The sequence below is a fragment of the Dermacentor silvarum genome, chromosome 7 (genome assembly GCF_013339745.2).
Source record: "Dermacentor silvarum isolate Dsil-2018 chromosome 7, BIME_Dsil_1.4, whole genome shotgun sequence".
Classification (NCBI taxonomy): Eukaryota; Metazoa; Arthropoda; class Arachnida; order Ixodida; family Ixodidae; genus Dermacentor; species Dermacentor silvarum.
Genome location: NC_051160.1, coordinates 76,861,393 through 76,883,679, shown reverse-complemented (window position 1 = coordinate 76,883,679; position 22,287 = coordinate 76,861,393). Strand labels below are relative to the sequence as shown.

General features: G+C 44.8%; 1 protein-coding gene across 1 annotated transcript in view; it reads left to right on the top strand.

Moving 5' to 3' along the window:
- The window catches only part of LOC125946814 (uncharacterized), a 74,951-nt gene extending 56,859 nt beyond the window's left edge, over positions 1 to 18,092 (top strand). Inside the window, exons 7-10 of the mRNA XM_049670896.1 lie at positions 4,118 to 4,254; positions 4,325 to 4,416; positions 9,438 to 9,527; positions 17,941 to 18,092. Of these exons, the coding sequence (XP_049526853.1) occupies positions 4,118 to 4,254; positions 4,325 to 4,416; positions 9,438 to 9,527; positions 17,941 to 18,092 (471 nt within the window). The remainder of the gene's footprint in view (positions 1 to 4,117; positions 4,255 to 4,324; positions 4,417 to 9,437; positions 9,528 to 17,940) is intronic.
- The last annotated feature ends 4,195 nt before the right edge of the window (positions 18,093 to 22,287 follow it).

The window sequence follows — 22,287 nt, the reverse complement described above, 5'->3', positions numbered from 1 at the left end:
CATTGGTGTTCCAGTTAGTATCTTAACAAAACGTGGCTTTATGCATTCAAGCACGAAGTTAACTGGAACGCCAATGCATTTCTCCGCAAAGCTCGGGAATTAATATCTCGAAACTGGTGTCATCCCGAGAATTAATTCCAAGTGGAATTTACAATTTACGAATTGTAGCCGTGGAGTTCGCAAGGCTGTTCGCCTTGCGAACTCCACGGCTACAATTTGTAAATTGCAATATGGGACATCCCAAAATTAGTTAAAACTTAATTAGTGAATTATTGTTAATGATTCGATTATGCTTTTCAGTTTCTTGTGCAAGTAATGTCCACCTCTTCGAGTAGACCAGCTCATTAACTAGAATTGGGCTATCTGCCACAGGAAACCTTAAATAAATTTCGAAAGTATTCGCTGAGACACTCTGTATATAGAAACTTGGTTCTCGCTGAAAAATGTTTGTTATATCTTCTGAAAGCACGTACACCCTTGAGCAAAAGTATATGGACCACAGGGTTGCCGAAAAAACTGAATTTCCTCGTAATTACCAATCATAAACTGGAATTGACGAGTACAGTGAAAAGTTCCCAATGCCAAGTTTGAATTGCAGTCCTCAATTTCAAGTTGCGTTCACAGGCAGAGGAAAAAATGGGCTTTATCGCGCAACCCCTGGTCCGTATACTTTTGCTCACGGGTGTACAAGGTACGGGGAACATTGCATGTGTTTTCTGCATGTACCAAACAGTTGTCATAATCCAATCAAGCCACCACACAGTTCGGCTCACCCTCGCAAGCTTTCGCTCCCAAATACATATGACGGGGTGCGGTCGCAATGTTATCGCACTTTGACTTTATATACGGAACATCACGGCGACGGTGGAAATTCGCCCGGAGTGTCAACACAATTGCTGTCACAAAAAAAAGCGAAAGTGCAGGAAAGTATGGAGAAAACGAACAATCGATAGGAATAATTCCATATAGAAACATTCTGGCAAGTGAAGCAAAAGCTAACATTTTACCCTGAAAGAGCAGCTCGCAGTCAAGAGCTATAACTGTGCCCTTGCTGCACGACCTAAGTCGCATCACGGCATGCGACACAATGGTGAGCTTGTCAAGCGTATGATGATGAACGTGCGAAGCACACACACAAGCATCTTCAAGGAGAAGTTATATACAGGGTGTTTTTTTAAAGGACAATCTAGATTTTTTTCTAAAAAGGCTATAAGCGCAGAGAAAATGGCGTTTTGCAGATGAGTTCCCAGGCGAGGCGGACATAAATTGCCGCTAATAATATTAGGTTCAGAAGAACAATGAACAAAAATTTTATTGTCATTTTTTATACAGTTGTTGGACTGTCGACTATGCAGGCACTCACATTTTAACGCACCTTACCTTTTTTTTTACTCCGAAGTCGCACCTAATTCTAGAGGTTTATCATCGAATTTCAACGGTAAATTCAGGCAATATCGAAACTGAGCGCCACGGGAGCGCAGAAGAGGCGGCCCCGCTATCATATCAGTCCGAAACGCCGCGTGAGGACAAGCTGGATCAAGTGGCAAACCGAACGTCTCGGCTGTAGTCGCGGCAGCTACTAATGCGTCACATACGCTTGTGTGCGGCTGCACATGTCGGGTTAGGATTTGCCACGCCATTCTATCATTGAAACTTCCCCGCGCCCTTCTTGATTATTTTGAATGAGTTGCGATTTTCATGGTCTTTAAAAGATGGGTGTGCGTGGAAATGCCACTGCCTCCTAATTTGTCATTTAGAAAACTGTCCCCAAGGCACGAATAAAAAATTTCATCACTAAATTGTTGCTAATTAGTCTTCTGAAGCTCACGTTATTACCGGTAATGTCCGCCTCGTATAGGAACTCGTCTGCGAAAACGCCACGTTTGCTTCGTTCATTACTTGTTTTGACAAAAATCTGTATTATCTAAAAAAACTATATACAGCCAGCTTCACAGGTTCATATTAATTAGGCATTCTTATTCTCTCTTAGAAAAAAAGTCGCCGAGTAAGTATACTTTCAAAATGCTACGTTGCAATGGGCTAAACTTTCTTATAAAACAAATGTAGTGCTCCGTTTTCCTGAATTGAACCACCGGAGGTTCGAGACTCCAAACAGAGGTAAGCTGGAACGTAAGCTCATACGCAAGCAGCAAGCAGTAAATATGCCTTCTTATTGTGCACTTAGTAGTGACGGTGAAGAAAACAGTCGTAAAACTGCGAATGATGAAGCCGATTCTTTATTGGGTGAACCTGTGCCCACAAAAGCAAGTTGCACTCGAAGCAGAACGATAGCGGCGAACACAGTCGGCGTTCGTCGAAAATCTGATCAGCGGCGAAACGCGACGGCTGTTATACAGGAGTCATCGAAGGTTCCAGAGTAATCCCTGGTGCCCGCGTGTCTTCCAGAAAGTACTAGACAATTCGCGTGGCTCATACAATAAGGTTACATAGGCGTCGGTGATAACATACAACGGATAGAAGCGTCTATAATGTTCAAGAAACTTCCGATACATGCAGGCGCGTCCTACACCGAGCGATAACGTTTCACATTTGTTAGCCGGGGAAAAGCGGTCACCGGTAAAGGATAAACATTCAGACGTATCAATATAGGGTAGTGTCATACTTACACGATTTCTTAAAACTCCTAGATTATGTACCCTCACCTTTTTTTGAACATGACTGGTATTTCGAGCATAGTTTCAAAATTAAATTATGGGGTTTTACGTGCCAAAACCAGTTGTGATTATGAGGCGCGCCGTGGTGGGGGACTCCGGAAATTTCGACCACCTGGGGTTCTTTAACGTGCACCTAAATCTAAGTACACGGGTGTTTTCGCATTTCGCCCCCATCGAAATGCGGCCGCCGTGGCCGGGATTCGATCCCGCGACCTCGTGCTCAGCAGCCCAACACCATAGTCACTGAACAACCACGGCGGGTAGCATAGTTTCAAATTATCTCGTAGTTGTGATCGCAAAATTTTTGTGCATAATGAAAAAAAAATGTGGTTGATCCCTCTTATATAGGAATCGGTATAGAACACGAAAGTGAAACGTGTCTTCACAGAAGTAGTGTAATGTTTATTGCACATTGATATATAATGTCTATTGGTGTTTTTGTGGCTAAAGCGCCCTTAGGCGTTGATGCACCCACGCTGACGCCTGGTGGCACGTCTCCTCCATCACGACTACCAACGTCGATGACCATGAGCAACCGTCCTGTATATGGAAGCTGCACTACGCTGCACACGCTAGCACAACGCGAAAGACGAAGCACGTAACTGACACACTAATACAACGCGCAAGACAAAGCACGTAACTGAATCGTCACCGAGTCAAATCAGCGCGTACAGCGCGTCATAATTGCAGCCTCCGCGATCAACTTCAGAAACATTTTCAGAGCTAATTGCGGAGGCCACGCTCCGCTGTGCTGAGCACCTAGGTGGCGTTGGTAGTGCTTCTTGATGCCAGCGTCCCTTCGAATGCTGGCATCGAGGCGTCGTAGTGCTGAGACCACCGAAGCGTTCACTGTCGGTGCGCGTTAATGTCATAATGCAGTACTTCTCTTTTCTGCTCGTAGGCGGCGGCACCGCCCCGAGCAAGAGCGCGGGTACACGGAGGAGTGTTAGATATATAAGGCGCGTTTGTGTAGCTCTCTCCAAATGCGTTTGTGGCGCAATGGGTTAAACGCTCGGCGATCTATCGTCGCGGACCGAGAGGTCGTGGGTTCGATTTCCAAATTTTGCATGTTTGTGGAACTTTTTCTTCTGGTTTCTTTCTTTGTATTATGTTCTATGACGTATTTCCGTGACGGAAATACGTCAGTGAAGTCTTGGTGGACCCCGGCATAAAACACTTTCGTGTTAAAAAAACAAGATCGAACACCACGTACTTCTTCAGTGATTTTTTTCTAAATTTGGCAATTAATAATTCTTCCAAATGGAAGTGTTTTATAGCCTTTGAATATATTCATAGTATTTCATAACATTTTTCATATTATATTGTTTTAGTATTCATAAGAACATGTCATATTTCATTTGTTCATTCACATGTTTGGTTACTTAGATAGAGCAGCACAATCCTAAAAAAACATAACAGGTCTTTGTGTATGCGCGTTGCAGTTTTTGAACACAACTGAAAAAATATGGGTTTATAACTCTACTGAAGCTACCGATATATCATGCAAGGTGGATGTCGTTCATAATGTAACGAATAATACCTGCTACTTCACCAGATACTACTTATCGAACCACACCCCGTAAGTATTTTTTCGCAAAATTCATTGACGGTCAAGGTGACACAAGCGTTTTATGTTGTTTCTATACCAGAAAACACGACGACTTTAGTGCAGATCTCCTGAAAAATCCGTATTCTCCTGGTCACAGTGGCACGCCAGACGAAATGAAAATTAGGGACGGAGGTAAGTAAACATTGCTTTTTACTGATAATTTAGTAAAAGTGCACTGCGTGCATCTCTTTCCTATGAAATTAACAATTATACAGGGTGTTAAAAAGGTGGAACTTGACAATCCAGGAAATGACAATACAAGCGTGTCCAATAATAACAACTGCGTCTTTATTTGTGACGAGGCATTGCCACAGTTTCATCCCCAATTCTATTCTCTTTGAAAGAACAACAGGAAACATTCGGAAGAGGAAGACAATCATTGCATTAGCGAAAGGTGGAGCTGGCTTGTTCACATGAACAAGAGAGTGCATATGTAATAGATAACGTAATACCGCTAAAAGTATATAGCCCGCAATTTAGGTCGTAGGCAAGTCACCAAGAAATGAAAGTGGCAAGTGCTTTAAGCGACTAAGGGCCCTAAAACAAAACGATAGAGTACAACAGCATTAAACCTCATGTATCAGGCAACGGAGGTTGAAATGCCAAAAATATTCAATAGGAGCAAAATAAGACAATAAATTTTAGAGCATTCGAAAAATTGAGGAATCAATAAATGTTAGGGGAAGCATGAAAACTGCAACAAGGCTAGAAACGGGCAACAATGCATATTCTCCCAAGCAGGAGGAAGAAAAAACTATTCGATAAAAAAAAATAAAGAGAACAATCAAGAACTCCTGAAGCCTGAACGGTCTCCCTGGCCCGCTACACTTGCCATAAATCAGGAAGATAACCTTATCAGCATTTCGAAAGGTGCAATAAAGGAAAATCAGTTTTGCGGAAGTATACAAGGTGGAGGAAGAATAATGAAAAAATTGAATATGGTGATCCACCCTCAGCGCGAACTTACAGAGGAAAGCCGTCCGGTTTCTCATGAAAGAAAGCTCCGTATTTAAAAATGACAACTTCAACTGCGGAAATTTCTTACTGGAAAAACCCATATCTGTTCCTTTTGTTGCATCATGCTACAGACGCCTGGATGAGAATTTTTTGTTCTTTCATAAACATGCATGCACCTTGGCGGATACCACAGAATTGATTTGCCACATTCAGTGCCTTTGTGTTCTGAGTTTTCAATCAATTCGCACCCGTCCTGGAATGTCCTAGCGTCCTAGTTCGCTAGGATGTTAGAGTGACCGACCTGGAAAGGTGCTGGTTCCATGTTCAATCCCCTGACCAGGAGAAATTTTTCTTGAATATAAATTTTAAATGAAACCATAGTTTTAATAACATGGTAAAATAGAAGAATCATGGGCCAATTAGGTTTTAGTACGTATTCCACAGCATATTTGCTTAAATCACTGTAACCGTTCAAGTAACTAGAAAGAAAGTATGGCTATAGACAGAGCTATTCCACAAAGAATTATACGCGTATCTAAGTCGCAAAGGACAACAGCGATGTCACCGGTTATCTAATTGAAAATGTTGGTAAGAGCGAGTCAGCCAGTGCTCAGCGTAAAGATATAGGGGCCTCATAGAATCTGGTGTCTAGGAATAATAACGATAATATTCAGAGATCACACAAATTCTCACATCCAAGCTCATACATCCATACATCCATTTCCCTGAAAATGACGCTTGAGCCTGAGAACATGACGGTACAACGACACGAATTTTGTCCGTTTCATGTTGCTCGCAGTAGAGCGTGCGCTGTGCACAGTTCACTACCGTAGCTGCTTGGCCGCTTGCATGTGTTTATCCGTATATATCCGTAAGCTAATCCCACGTAGCAGACGTTTTCTCGCGATTTTCCATGTACAGAGTCATTGCTATTTCACCGAGCATGCGCTGCCACATTCTTTTAATTTCCTTTATTCGTCCCGTTCTCCGAACATAAAACAGCTTTCGTGTGTTGTGGGTCTGGTATGTTACTCGTCCGGAGATTCTCCAGCACAGAACTCCGTCACCTAAGAGTGTTACCCACTGAGTCGTAATCAGTCTATTTTATGTGTACAGCAACGTATCCCTCGTAAATCTTGAAGTACTCCTTTCTGCCATCAGCCGACAGAACTCTATGCATGAACAATAAATAATTTTATCACTATGATATATCTGCTGCCACACATCATTGGTTTTCCGTCTACATAGGCATCGAAACCTTACGCTGATAACCACCGGTTACCGAGTGCTACACATTAAGTAACCTATGTGCCTTCACACATTCCTCTTATTCTCTGGCCGATTATGTGTCGTGTCTGACGGAAGGACAGCGCAACGGTGGAGCGAAATCAATACGGCTTTATTTAGCCATCAACTTAACAGCAACGGGCGAACTGCACGGTTCAATGTTACAGAAATGAAAGCACGCGCCACCTTGAATGCCGGCGCTTTTAAGCACAACCAAAAGGTGATAACGCTGCGCCGCCACCACAGCGCATGCCTAGCTGTGACGCCTCATCGCCTAGGCGCGCGACATATGATTATGAAAAAGTCGTATTTTCCCATGCTTTATCCTCTGTCATTGTATTGTCCGATAGCTATATCATGATGACACAAAACACCCCTGTTTATTTTCTGACCTAATTTTGCTTGTAGAATGCTCAGTTGAGATTGCAAAAGATAACACTGACACTTAGCGTTCATTGTCTCTTGAGTACTTCCGTTTTCTTTATTATGCGTATAAGCATTTGTATGGTTACCCAACGACAAAACTGTCCGTGCGTCCGTCCTTCGCGTAAGATGATCGCTTTCAAAATAGAGCCAGCTCGAATGTTTCGGCCATTTGTGGAAGAGGACGACTACAAACGCGCGAGCAGTGGCATGAACACGAGGGGCAGTATGGGAACGCTGGCATGGTCAGCGGCACTTCCTTTTCACAGCCACAATCTGTCTCGCGTGGCGCCAGCTGCGGAAGGAGACGACCACGACGAACGCGCCCGTAGTGGCGCGGGCGCGTCTCTGTGACCACGTGACATGCGCAATGAAGCACGCACTATGCATATAACTGTGGAGCAGCCATTCATTCGGATCGGAACGTCGTCAGTGCACCTGGCGCCGCCACCTTTAGTAGTTTGCTTGCCCCATCAGTTCACGTTGCGCCGCCCTCCGCAGCAGTTCGTGTCCCCTCAGCGCTGTCGCATCTACCGTAATGGCGCCAAGACGACCGCAGCCACTGAGCAGTGCTAGGATAACCAACAGAGTTGAGTGCGAGCACCACGTCGTTAGTACGAAATGCTTACGCATCAATATGATAACTCCCTGACATTCTATGTAATTTTTTTTAAACAGCGGAGCTCTTTAAGCCAGTTGCGCTTGTCGTATACAAAAAATGTGGGCTGATCCTGGCGGTTGTGCAGAAAGGGTCCAACCACAATGGCACATACTCCTGTGAACTAGCGAGGCTGAACCTGGATAAGTCTAGCTAAGCATTCTTGCGACTACTTAAGCTTAGTCAGTAATTGATAGCCAATCGATAGCTAATCAATAGCTAATCGGTCATCGATCAATCAAAAATAAATTCCGCAAAATGCTAGGGATGACTTGGTAGTGCTTAGCCTAGCCGAAAAGCCACGACTAGCTAGGTGCCCATCAGCTCCGCTCACTTAAGCATTGCGCCGTCAGTGCAAGCTACGCAATTTTTTTTTCAAGGATCTGTTTGTGCAACCTCGTGCTTATAGCTGCTCGTGGCGAGTTTAGGATAGCCAATACGAAACCTGTAAAGGAGTCGACAGCAACCAGATTTTTTTTAACAGCGGAGCTGTTTAATTTCGGAGGTTGGCCCGTATAGCGTAGACCAGAAAATGCGCCTGGCGATGACGTCACCGCGCGTTGCCTAGCTTCTACTTGGCACAGCTGCGCCTCGTTTCACCGTCACTCCACACCGCCGCGCCGAGCTGCTACGACTGCGCACCTGCTCCGTCTAGCCATGACGTCACTTCGCCTCGCCTAGCAACCACATGTGCCTCGCTTCGCCAAGACATGTGAACGCTTTGCAAGGCCGCGTCTTGAAGCGCGTCGTGCGACCAAGTGAGAATCTGCGCGTCGGCGTCGAGCCGATCCGGAATACGTGCCGAAGCTGCAGCCATGAAGAGGCGTCGTCGATTCTAAGATCCCGAGTTTCGAAAACGAGAACCTGACAGTCTGCGTTTGGGTATTCAGCGTCGTCGGGATAGCAACCCTGGCTGTAGCTTGATTGATTACTAGCTCAGTTGTTTGCTCCAGCCTTGCACCACTAGTGCCAGCTGCGCTCATTTTTTTATCGGTGCATTAAAGTCTAAAATATAGAGAAATTAAATGTGCCACACTAACATATTGTACAAATGAAAAGGACCTCCACCACTTTATAAGACCGAGACCGACCGAGCTGTAAAGCGCTTTTTATTCCAAAAAGCAAACGCTCTAGCTCATGCGCGAAGAAGTAGAAGAACAGGGAAGGTGATGATGGCTATGTACAAATGAAAAGGACGAAGTACGTTAATAGTGCTTACAATATTTATAATCCGCGTTCGCATTGCTTATTGCCAGCAGTATAGAGAAAGGAGGTCATAGCAGTTTTGTGATTAATTAATTTTATCTTAAACACTAGTAATAGGCTTGAAGTGCTTTACTTATTTGGTAACGTTCAAGATACTAAATTATTAAACAATAACACATTACTAGCTGGTTGGCATGTGGTTTTGTACTGGTGTTAGGACGCAAAAATATGCAGACGAAGCGGTACTCACAAACAGGTGGTGATTCTTATATTTATGTGCGTATCTACGTCTCCTTGTTTCCTCCCCTACACTTAGGCAAATATACCTGTACACTACCTCAAACGAAAGCTACGCAAATTTATAAACCCGCAGCCGTCCTTACAATCCACTTTAGTTATTGTAATTTCACGAAACTAAACTTCGTGCACATGTGTAATTGTGGAGCCGTGGAAATGATGTTTTTTAGCAGTATTTTTTCAACACATTGGTAGTCTGAATGCAGCTATAGTGGTAGGTGAACTATGCTGAATTATATTGGTATTGCTTTATCACATGACTAAGCAAGGTCTTCCTGAAAATATTAGTAACATTTCGTAAAGCATGTTTCTTTACAAATTACAGATCCCAATACTCCATTTGAGACACTAATTTACCAAAGTGCCGACAACCTATGCGCTGTTTTCTATCTGAACTTCCCGAGCAACATGAGAGGTATGGATATTCACCTGTGTTGTAAATGAATCAAGCTTGACATTCAGAATCTTTTAACGAGTTCACTACCATGGGGAAAATAGGCGTTACAGTGAAGATATTAAGGACTCATTCTTCCATGGTCGCGTCCGGCAATAGAAAGAACTATCATTGGTCGTATGCTGTATTTGCGAGTGAAAGCGCCCGACGGCGAGGGACGCTGTTTTCACGGGGAGCGAACGCACGGCAGAGAGAAAACGCGACTTCTCAGTGGAAGAGGAGGGGTGGGCGAGTAGGGCATCGAGGCACCCTAGACTGTGCGTGTGCGTGCCGCGTGCGCACAGCCCTGCCGGCCTCTGCCGCCTGTGACGCCGACACTATCTGGGCTCTCGCCCGCCTCTCCTCTAACAGTGTGGACAACGGCGTTAATTTAGCCTATTCGTCAAGTAGCCATCGTTTTGACAGCCGTTGTGTGCGGTCACACAAACAACGCGCACAACTTTTGTCGACGGCGGCGACGTTTTGCCCGCGTTCGCACCGAACGCGCGTGGCGTTGGTGAGGTGTTTATGAAGAACGTACCAACCTTTGCCATACACCCTATGGAGGCGTACCGTAGCGGCCATAAGGCCATGGTCCCTGTGGTCACTAAATAAATGAAAACCACCGGATCATACATATTTCTCATTCTCATTCAGTCATAATTGGAAATATAAAATTCACACCATAGTACAGCTTCGCTGGCCTTCCATCTCCCCCCCAGTGGAAGACTGACAGTTTTGTAGCGAGAGCCACATTGGCCGCATTTTCGCCGTTTCGCTGTGGCCGGTGGCCGCACCGCGAGCTGAGCCGTTGCCTAGCAACCACCACAGCTGGCAGCGCCACTCGCGGTGCCATCTGGCGTCGTCGGCTCGAGTTACCACTGCGCGGCCACGCGCCACCGCCGCCGCATTTGTGTTGCAAGCGTTCGCCGCTTGCACCTGGCATGACATCAGAGGAGGAGCCGGTAAAACCGCGTTGCAACAGAAGCGCAGCCGGCGTTGCATCGTATATATAGAAGGGGCAGGCTTGGTAGGATTCGTCGACAGATATGGAAAGTGAGTCGGATAGACTGAAAGAACCCAGGCTTCGTCGTCGGAGCGAAACCAAGAGGAGGCAGCGAGCCGGGGAGATGCAGGAAGAACGAACCGCACGCCTCGAGAAGCGTCGTAAGTACGAAGAGGCCAGGCGAGTGAATTCAGATGAGGATAGCACCCGAAACGTGGTCAAGTCACTGGACGAGAACCCCGTATCCTCCCACCTCACCGACCATCGGGCCGGGCCGTCTTTGTGGCAATTGAGAAACAACAAGATGAAGATTTTCACAATAAATGCGTTACACTTTAAAAATGTCTAGTCTTTAAGGTAACCATAATTTAACGAGAGGTAACAACCAAACCTAAACACTCAGACGTACGAAGCTAAACGATAAAGATGTAATCGTAGAGAGAACCAAGCTAAACAATAAGATTAACCGTACCTCTCGCTACGCACACACAGGCATAACTAAGTTAAGCCACAGCCAATTCTTTTTGTACAAGTTGCATTGATCTCTAGTTTCTTTTGCGTCGTGAATGTTTAATAACTCTCAGCGCGTCACTGAGAGAAATAATATACGCTTGTGTTTCGAAAATGCAGCACTGCACCTCAGCAATTAAAAATCTCATTTTAACATTTAGTAACGTAGAAACAGTGGCTTAAAGGGACACTAAAGAGAAACAGGAAGTTCAGCTGGAATAAAAGAGGGACCTTCAGGAATGCATGCACTTTTTCTTGGGTGCAAAAATATGAGGTATTAGCGGAGGAATTCGTAAACAAAGACAAAATATTTCTTCCTCAATTTCTCTCACCACAGATTCGGCGCTGAAGCAGTGCCGTCACGGATTTTATTGCTCTCAGCGAATCTGAGGGCGCCATCATACGTCACCGCTTGCGCAAACGGCCGAGGCGCTCGCTCCATCATAGGCTGCATGGCCGCTACGTTTGCGTTTGCTGCGACTTTTGCTTAGGTGTTCTGTGACCGCGATGGATACCGTTGCTGACGCTGAACCTTGCAACGAAGAGCTCGCCAGGGAAGCAGGACTGCATTTGAGCGACGTCGGTGAAACGGAGCACGAAATGGTCATCCGTGCTCGCGCGGTAGTTGTTTCCGCGTACGACGGCGGTGAGCAGCCGGCCGCGCTGTTTTCGTCGACGGAAGGAGAGGCGGCCGGTCGGCCAGTCGACGATGCTCCCGACAGAACAAGCGCAGAAAGTTGCGCGCGTACTCGGTATGGTTTTTTTTTTTCGTGTCTTTTTTTAATGACATTCATCACTCACCGAGCCGCCAGTTTGCTGCTACAGGGGCATCAGTAGGGGATTTGATGAAGGCGACATTGGTGGTACAGCTGCTCGAGAAAGGACTGGCCTCTGGGGCACGCCAAGATACTTTCCGAGCGCAGGATTATATACATATTACGAGGGCGAGAAATTCAGAGAGCACACCATCGGTTTCTCTGGCTCTTTTGCCGTTTTATAATCAGCAGAGCACTGAGCCATTGTGAACGCCGGGGCTAATCGCGTGGCACCACAAGAAAGGACACAGTCAGAGGCGTACCAACTATTTCTCGAGTGGGGGGGGGGGGGGGGGGGGCAAACCGCAGATCTGACTCTCTCTCTCTCTCTTTCTATATATATATATATATATATATATATATATATATATATATATATATTATCTACTATTATAATAAGTCACAAAGCGTGGAAATGCATCTGTCAGGTATTTTAATTTGTAACAATAGACCTATTTCTCAATAACACATGGTGAACCAACGAGGCCCGACAAATTATTTGAATTTGCATTTATTTCTTGTCGCTATAAAATCTATATGTGAAACAGGGACAAATGGCATTGAGTGCCCAGAGGTCGCTGATCCAACCCACTAGCAGCAGTGCAGCTCAAAAAAAATGCACATTTGTTTTACAAATTTTACTAAATAATTAAATCAATTTTACTAATTAAACAAAGAATTTTACTTGGTGTTTAAGTCTACAGCATAAATGTATCGATAGTTAAGGTAATAGTACTGTCGAGGTTATACAGAACGAAGTACGATCAACATAAATTACTATCAATACTAAAAAGACAAAGACGGCAGAGGTGTGCGAACTTGGTGAATGAAACCCTATTTTTAGTGAAGCTGTTTTTTTTTTTTCGGACAGTTGCACTAAATGTTTCAGTTTCCTGTAATTACATCGCATACTTTGAAAAGTTACCCGTGTGTTCCGTTTTAAACCTTGTCGCCGTGTAATTCTTTGAAGCACTTCTTGCTGGAAACTTTAAAAAGCAGAAATTCATGAATACACATCTTACTTCGTCAGAAAATTTCATTATCCCCAGATATAAACAAGATGCCTTGTTTAGCTCACCGAGGACACCGCAGAAGCAACCTATATGCATCCCGTATGGTGCACGGGAACAAATGGGAAAACAAGGGTTTAGTAATTATCTGCAACACTTGAATTTAAAGCCGGAAAATGAGATTTTCGCAACGCATTGCGCTTAAAATTCTCCCTATTTTCATGAAATTTCAAGTCCATATCTCATGCAATTGTTTTAGGAGTCGGGGAAAGCGGTGGTATGGCACCCTGAAACACTTCAATATGTAACTTTCTACACAGGCTTGCAATGAACCTACACAGAAAAAAAAAAACATTTATCGCTTGTCACCCAGGATATTGTTTCGTACTTCGAATAAATATTAACACCGTGCCCCGCCTAGTTTACTGAGCATACCGGAATCAACAATTAAATGCCGTGTATAAAGCAAAAAAACTGGGGGAGAGCGAGTATTCAGTATCGGTTTTTCGAGTACGTAAGCAACCACTGCAGATCGAATTTTCGGAACACGTCAGAATAAGGTGGTCTTCATTTCTTCAAAATATAAAATATCTGCTGTTGTTGCTTCTCCCGGCAAACGAGTAGTAGGGTAGCCCTTATTCAGAAATGGCCTGAAAATGAAATCGATAAAAGCAGAAGTGACACAGGCCTTTAGAAAAAATTCAGTTAAGCGTTCTATTGGCAGTGAAATGGCTCTGCACGTTCGACCGAGGTCAATTTCAGCAACGTATCATCTCGCAGACCCTCATGTAATGTCCCGTTCCGGGACCTTTGAGGTATCATGCATAAATTAACTTGCATATAAAACCCTAATCCGTTCTAAACTAGAATATGCCACTGCTATCTATGACAACCACCACGTTAATAGGATTAATTCCGTTGAATCGGTTCAGAACCGTGCTGCCAGGTTCATTCTCTCTGACTACTCCTATAATACAAGTGTCTCAGCTTTAAAATCCCGGTTGTGTCTTCCCTCGCTCACCTCCCGCCGCAAAAGTGCTCGTCTTTCTTATTTTTTAGGTTCTTTCATTCGCTGCCCGCAGGTAACCAAATCATCATTCCAGCGCACCATTTCTCCCGTTATACGCATCCCAATGCTGTGTATGTACCACGCGCCCATTCCACCACGTATCAGCATTCTTTTTTTCTGCACACAGCCCGAGAATGGAATACCCTTCCTTCTGACATCACCATCATCCCCGACATTTCCCGTTTCAAAGCTGCTATAGAAGACCATCTTTCAAGTCATGCCACCAAACCTGTCCCGCCATTTTTCTCGTGCCCACCCCTCATGTAATGTCCCGTTCTATGACCTTTGAGGTATCATGAATAAATGAATAAATAAATAAATATGCAATAAGTCGTGATTACACAAAGAAATTCGGCAGTTATACCTCTAAGTGGTTTGATTAGATTTTTGATTGTGATAAGATATATATTTATACTGCAACGCTACGTAGACTATCTCTGGACGGAGATTCAGTAGTTCCAGCATTTGATAATCCAACCATTTCATGCAGTAAGGCACACCCATCGTTGGGAGCGGCTGATTAAAATACTTTATCCAGACCTCTGCCCTCACCCGAAGGTTAAATATATCAAGCCGATTGTTTTCTTTTTTCAAGTATGGTTAGGCGGTAATTTGTAACTGCGGGAACTGTCCAGCACCAGGACTTCTGCGTCGCCCGCTACAGCGCGTCACGAGGAGGCACAATACTCGCTGCCCAAACCGGGGATACGTAATATAGAAAAGCATTACTAACGTGGTGAGTCTATTACGCAAGAAAATTTAGCTTCAGCTGTAGTTTTGTTGGACTTTCCAGTGTGTAGCCGAAAGTGCCCGCTTTCGAAAGTGGGGGGGCAAATGGCATACTTTGCCCCCCCCCCCCCCCCACTTTTGACAATGGGGGGGGGGGCAAGTGCCCCCCCTGCCCCCCCGGTAGATACGCCTATGGACACAGTTGGGTCTACACTGTCGCTGCCCCTGAGCAAGCACCTTGCGCCGTTTATGCAACCCTCAACACTACACACACGAGGCATTGTCTGGCTGTTTCCCGCGAAGTCAACGTTTTTCCAGCCACGGAACACGCAACGAAACACTGCAACACTGCAGAGCGGAACAGGCGCGTGCGATGATGCATGGAGCAAAAACTAAACTACGAAACTATCACGACTGCATGTAGCGCCACGCCATATTTTCTTACTACTTATTTAATTTATGCTAAACTTGTACGTCCTCGCTTGAAACGGCTTGAAAAGTTGGCAAGTGCTGTTTATGTACGTTTAAGGTGTATTTAATTTTGCGTTTTATTAACAGCGCTAATTCGCTCTCGACAAGTCGTGGGCGGGCTGCGTTTGTGATCTCCGACTTCACTAACGTTTAGTGCTGGAAATTCGAAGAGGCGTCAGCACCTATCCTTCAGTTTTTCGCTATTTTCTAGCTTATTAAACCTGTGTTCGTTGTAAGAATGGTATGTGTGTGATCGTGATAGGATAATCTACCATTAAAGCTAGATTTCCGGTTTCTCTTTAGTGTCGCTAAAAACAGTAGCAGGCACTGTAAAAAAATTAGCAGTGGCTTAGCTCGACTATGCGAGGATATATGTAGCGCGAGCTAAGTCGGCCACATCGTTGAGAACCGGTAGCCCTGGTGGCAAGGGCGTGTAACAATACCCATTGGTAACGAAGACTGCAATCTTCGGCTAAACGAGAAAGTTCTTGCACGTTGTACAAACCCGCGCCACGGTTTCACCCCACTCAGGCGGCGCCGCTAAACTCAACGTTTCACGCATGGCACTACTGATCGGCGTCGTCTTTCATGTGCAACAGTCTTTCACACACGTCGCACACATATCCAAAGGGATTGTTTACGAAGTCCGTCTCGAAGGTCCGAGTCGCACTGGCGCTTTCGCTAAGTTTCACCGTATAGTCAGTCAATCGGCCAGCCTTGACGTCATCGACGGCGTCTTGTTGTTGCTGCTGCTACCCTTCTGTTCGTTCTTCCTACGCTCAACCGCTAATTGCAGGCAACTACTTCGGGATCCGATGAGTTAAGCTTCTCTGCTCTGCTGCGCCGCTGAGCAGCAATTTCGCTCTCCTTCTCCACGGCTATACCACACTGGCTAATGCTCAGTGCAAACGTGGTGATGATGATGATTTATTGGTATCCCCTTTGAAACGGGGCGGCGACAAATAGTCACCTAGCCTGCTTGATTGAATCAGGTATACTATACATGTTCTTTATCTAGCATATTTGTATACCTCTCATTATTATTTTTCTTTTTCAAAAATTTACCTTGTACCGCTGCCAATGACTTCAAGAGATCAGGTCGTATCCATCTTTTCCCTGCTTTTTTTCCACCAGTACTCTAATCGTCACTTGCTGATCTCTACGGCTGATCTGTTTATGTTTCCTTCCATTTTAAACCCAAGCGCTTCTGGGAGTTGCACGTTACCTGCGGTTCTCGCTGGGTGGATCCCGTCACATTCCATCAGGATGTGCTGAGTGGTTTCTGGATCTTTACTGCAGCATACACATGTCTCATCTACTTCCGAATATTTGTTCCGATATGGTTTCGTCCTTATGCAACCAGCTCGAGCCTCAAATATCAAGGCACTGCCCTTTGTGTAATCGTACAGATTTTCCCTTCTAATTTATTTCTTCTCATTCTTGTAAATCTCCATTATCAAACGCCCGGCGCGCCAGCTGTGTGCCGGGGACGTCACTGCTCCTCGCGCATGCGCAGCACGGCTCTCCAGGAGCCACGCGAAACTCCTCAACCACGGCCAGTGTAGCTCACGCTACAAAACACATACTGCAAAGCGTGGTCCCAGCACGGTGGCCAGGGAATTTCTGGCCCCTCAGCCCCCCACCCTCCTTTACAGTCTCCTAGTGCGTGCGCCCCCTAGCGGCGGCCCAACATTTGTGAGACGCGCCGCTCGCTTCCGTCGGAGCACCTGTTCTTCTTACACCGTGGTACTAGTGGGTACGCCGCTCGCCTTGGGACCGTGGGTACGCAGGTTCGAATCCCGCCTCGCGAAGAAAGTTTATTTTCGTTTCTTTCTTGATAGTTTCTTGATACAAACAAAAAATTACGGCTGGAAAAAACATTTCATTGAACGGGTATTCCGCTACAAAAATTTTACTGCAAGCACTACAGTTGGGCGTGCTGGGCTGCGGCCGCCGATGTTCTGGGCTGGTTTGCGTCGTCGTCGCTTTCAGACTCAAAGTCCGACAAAACGTCAGCGTCCTCTGACTCGCTGCTGTGTGATGTAATGATAAGATCAGCTGCAGACGCAGCGGAATCGCGATATCTGAGATATAAGCGCACGCTGTTTCCGGAGCCGGACATTTTGCGTTATGCTTTGACGATCGCGAACCTTTGGAGCGCGTTTAAAAATCACCGCCTGATGGGAAAAGAGCGAACTGCTTAGCAAAGAAATATATAGTTCTCCTCTTTGACGTTCGATGGCGCAGTGTGTCCGTGAGCGGCGCGGAAGGTCTCGAAAGCGGCGTTTCACACCATCGATAGACAGGTAACGATGCCCAATGGGCGCGGTACGGAGAGGGTTAAACGACATCAATGTTAGCTAGATAATTAAAGAGGATAAAACGCTGAGGATCAAATGAATAAATTATTCATGGAGAGGTGCAGGCGTTTTCAAGTCGACTCTGAATGAAGTGTTAGTCTAAGCAATATAAATCTACGAGAAGTGAAAAAAAAATGTTTGTGAACGGGTTTGAACACGGGTGTGAAAAGTATGTGAGTACTAATCTCTTTCGGAAAACATAGTAATGCGACATGGTAGTATTTCAACCCTATAGACGCCCCCTAGAAAAAATGTTGAGGACAGCGTCATAACTAATGCTTTCCTTTGGCCATGAACGCTACTAAAATCCTTGTTTTTCTTTTCTTATGAGAAGGTGTGCAGCTCAAAAAGAAACGTTAGAGATTACATATGCATTATTACTTTATTGGCAATTCCTACATTTCTTATCCTTCATTTCTTTTCAGTTTCATCATGGTTTGAACTTCGACTGAAAAATTCTTCTTTAGAAAATGGTCCTAATAAAGAGTGCATGCAGGATTATGCTGATTATCTTTCTACTAAAAAACTAAACACACATTTTAACTATACTTCTGAATGCCAATGCATATTCCAATAAAAGTGCAGCATATTGAAATTTTTCACGCATACCTCAATGGATCTATTGAAGGAAGTTCATTTATGAACACATCCTGCGTCCTAGGAAAAAAATCAGCATGCTACAATGTAGCATACAAACGAGACAACAAAACGAGAGAGACATCAAAATTGTCTCAACGATTAAATAAACAAATTCAATAATTTTACCAAAACATCGCTGCTTCGTGCCCATGTTAAGTACCTATCAGGGTTTGAAAAGACTCACAGTTGTGTTCCAAAACAACTGTTTATGCCTTTTTCCCAAGCGGCAAGTTACTTGTTGACGGATTGTCGGTTGCGGTGGGCTCACTCCTAGAGGGATGTCGTGCAAGAGCGCTCCTGTACATAGGTATAGGTGCACAGTAAAGAATACCAAATCGTCGAAATAAATCCGGAGCCCCCACTCTACCGCGTCCCTGATGACCCTCAGTGCAGTTTAAAGACGCTGAATCCCACATTAAAAAACTGGCTAAATATCATGTGCGCGTTCACACTTAAATGAGGCTGCTTATTAGACACCCTTGATTCACAACTGCTTCATTCTGACAAATATCTTCGTAGTAAAGGCGGCTCACCTCGCAGTTCTTGTATGCAGAATGCAAAAGCACTGAAAAAAAAAAGATCTACCACCCGTTCTTGATGTTATGTGAACTCTGATTTTCTGTAGCTACTGTCAGCCCAGGATTTCTTCGCAATTGTCTCTGTTCAGAGTAACCGCAGAAAAAAATGTGCAACCATCACCTACCCTAAAAACACGTTTTGCTGTGGCAAAACACAATTGCGAATAATATTTATAAAATAAATGTTAAAAAATACGATGGCCAAGTAGCACCACACATTTTACGGAAACAGGGCGGAGCTTGTGAATATTATTTTTCCTAGTATAGGTGGAGCTCACCAAGACTAACATTCATTTTAGTTATCAATGCGCGCACTCGTTAGAGAGTACGACGACCAAAGTGGTTTACACATTATGTTACGGAAGAATACGAAAGCTGTGCGTTTCCTCAACTGCCACAATATATTCGAGCGAATTACTATATTATGTATTTTTTCTAAGCGGCTGCGAAGCCGCTAAGAAATCCAGTGTAATTGACATGTTCACGAGCGATTACGCAGGAAAATTATTATAATGTCATCACGCCAAGAAGAGTTACTCAACGGAAAACATGCCAAGCCTTGTTTTCAAGGCATCGACAACAAATAAGGAAAACATGAATTAGCTACTGAAAATGAACATTACTGTGCCTTGCAAAACAATTTCTATACGGCATTCTATTATACCTAAGTAAATCGGAATTATGTATTGAGCTGGACAATGCATATTGTGCTAGAAAAGGCATAACGAACTCGAAGGGATGAGAGTGCTACATTTATATACCTTCGGAAGCATTGCAGGAAACTACGCGCTGTTCATGCAGTCATTGTGAGGCGACAAAACCCGAAACAGTGGCTCATCGGCATCGTGCACAGCTCTTGCAAACCGAGGCAGCGGAGGTCGGCTAAGGCAGGCAATTTACGTGTCACCAAGTTATCAAACATGGCAGCGTCCGAGGGATCGCCGCGAAATTGGTCTGTATTATATAAGGCTCAGTCGCGCAATTGTTACGACAGGTATGCCAAGTTCGAAATCAGGTGGTTAAGCACACTTGCCCCTGACTTGCCGATCCAATAGGCACAAGTTAAATTGTTCTGTCTTCTCCAATTTTTATCATCCCACGCCTTCTTTTTCCAAGTTGGGTTTAACGGTTTTCCCTTCGCTGGACCGCCGAGTAATCTAGTCGGCACGCCCAGATCGCGGCCGCAGAACCACCGGCACGTACAACAATTTCGGCTCCATGTGCGTGGCGGTTTCCCGCCAGTTGTGCCTTGGCACCGGTGTCAAAACAGATGACTAACATGACTGATAAGTCATCACACCAATAACATCACATTCTCGTCAGTTACGTCAATATTAACGATAAAAAAATCACGTGTGGCGCATACGGGCATGCGGGTTTGAGCCAGGGATATGCGGGTATGATCCAGCGACATGAAAGAAAGATGAAAGGAAGGAACGAAGGGAGGAAGGAAAGAAATAAAGAAGAGATGAAGAGAGAAAGAACGAAAGAAGAAAAGAGAGAAAGAAAGAACGAAGGTAAGACAGAAATCACGTCTGGCTCATACCCGCGTTGGATATTTGGGTATGAGCCGCCGAGAGCAGGAACGGGAGAGATCTCACAGGATCCTGACGCTGCGGTGCAGTGTGCCGCGGCTATGAACGCTGTGGCTCATACGCTAGTCTATGACGATGGGTGGACTTGGCGCAGCAGACGCACTACTTGGCCATCGGGCCTCGCGAAAACAAGACGCCCGTATCTTAGCTCTTTGAAGGACATGCCGAAGACGCTGAATATAATCAATGCTGATAATACATAAATTCACTATAGCAATATTCACTACAGCAGACCCACCATAGTCAAAACTTCACTGGCTTACATCTTCAGAGTAATGTAAGGGCTCTGAATTTTTTTTCTTTCTTCGATCATTTTTTAGAAGTATTGAATTTGGCGGCACTAGGCTTAAAATCTATGGCACTTAGATAAAAGGGGCTGTCGCAAGGATTAAATTAGTTGGCACGCGGATTACTTCCAATGCGCTGGGATTAAACGTGGTGGCACATGGTATAAATGATTGGCACTTGGATTAAAAATGCTGGCGCTCAGATTTTATTGGCTGGCACCTAGACTATTCTCCGCGACGCTTGGATAAAATTCAGCGGGAAAAGCTGTAGTGACCTGCGTCGTTCCGAAGTATTAACCAGCTAATCATTGTTTGGACACTCAGGAGTAAGTGTTCCGATCGCAAATGCAGTAAGCTTTCGAGAGGCGGGGACGAACACTACAATCCTCAAAAGCGACAAGCCGGCATCAATTAGCACAAGCATAACTTTGCGGCGCTAAGATGCATAAAAAAGTATCAACTAAATTAATCAACAAGGTGCGGCTCATATTTTTCAATGACCCCTAGTACATAGTCGGAGAGTCAAAGCAGGTAAATACCGGTATCAGGGGAAGTAATTGCATGAAAGCTGACTGCTTGACGTTTATCTCCCCTGCCAATTTCGCCTCCCCCCCCTCTCAAGCTTTGGCGCTCCAAAGTGAAGCTTTCTCATCCTCGCCGCGGCATTTCTAGGAGGGCGAAATGTTATCGCTGAAATCTCGCGTCTTCGGGATTCCTAGAGACACATGTGTACCCTTCCACTTCATGGCCGACGCTATATGTACGTGCCCAATGATAGTTTTGTCGACATGACATTTTCGCCAGTTAGTATGGCTAAACTCTGCAAAATACCAATACATACGTAGGACACCTACAGCAAATGAACCTTGATAAATTACTCATTCGTTCAGAGCATTCAACGAGCCGTGTTCTTCGTGCTATGTGACCATCTGAAATAAAACATCAAAAATACAGCACTGTGACATTTCTGCTAGGGCACCAATGGCGTCAACCCATCCTTTGACGTAGCACCATTCCAGCGACGTGCATTGACGTCATTTCAAGAAAGGCATTCTAGGACGCAGCAAACTTAGTTTTAAAACGCGAAGCATTTCTTGGCGAACATTTGCTACTTTGACAGTATCTATGTATCTAGCCACCTACGACTTTGTGCTCTCATGGTTGTTTCGTTAACATGGTATGTACCAAAATTGGCATACTATGACAGGATCATATGACGAACATAAATGATCAGTCATCACATGAATATCATGACATGCGTGTCATGTAGGTCATGAACCAGCCGACTACGTCATGGTGCTCTCATGGTCGTTTCGTTAACTTGATAGGTACCAAAATTGGCATAGTATGGCAGGAGTGTCTGACGAACATAAGTGAAAGGTCATGACATAAATGTCTTGACATGCGTGTCAAGGAGGTCATGACAATGACTCCGCGAAAGATATTAACACTCAAAAACCACTTAAATGGATTCGGACGTGGGTGAAGGAAACACTACAGGATGTGAAGGAAACACTACAGGATGCTGAGTGAAGTCATAGTCATGAGCATGACTCAGCATAACTGACAATTACTCAGTGAAAAAATATTAACACTCAGAAGCCACTGAAATTGGTTCTGACGTAGATACTAAGTGAAGGAAACACTAAGAGATTGTGGTAGAAGTCATAGTC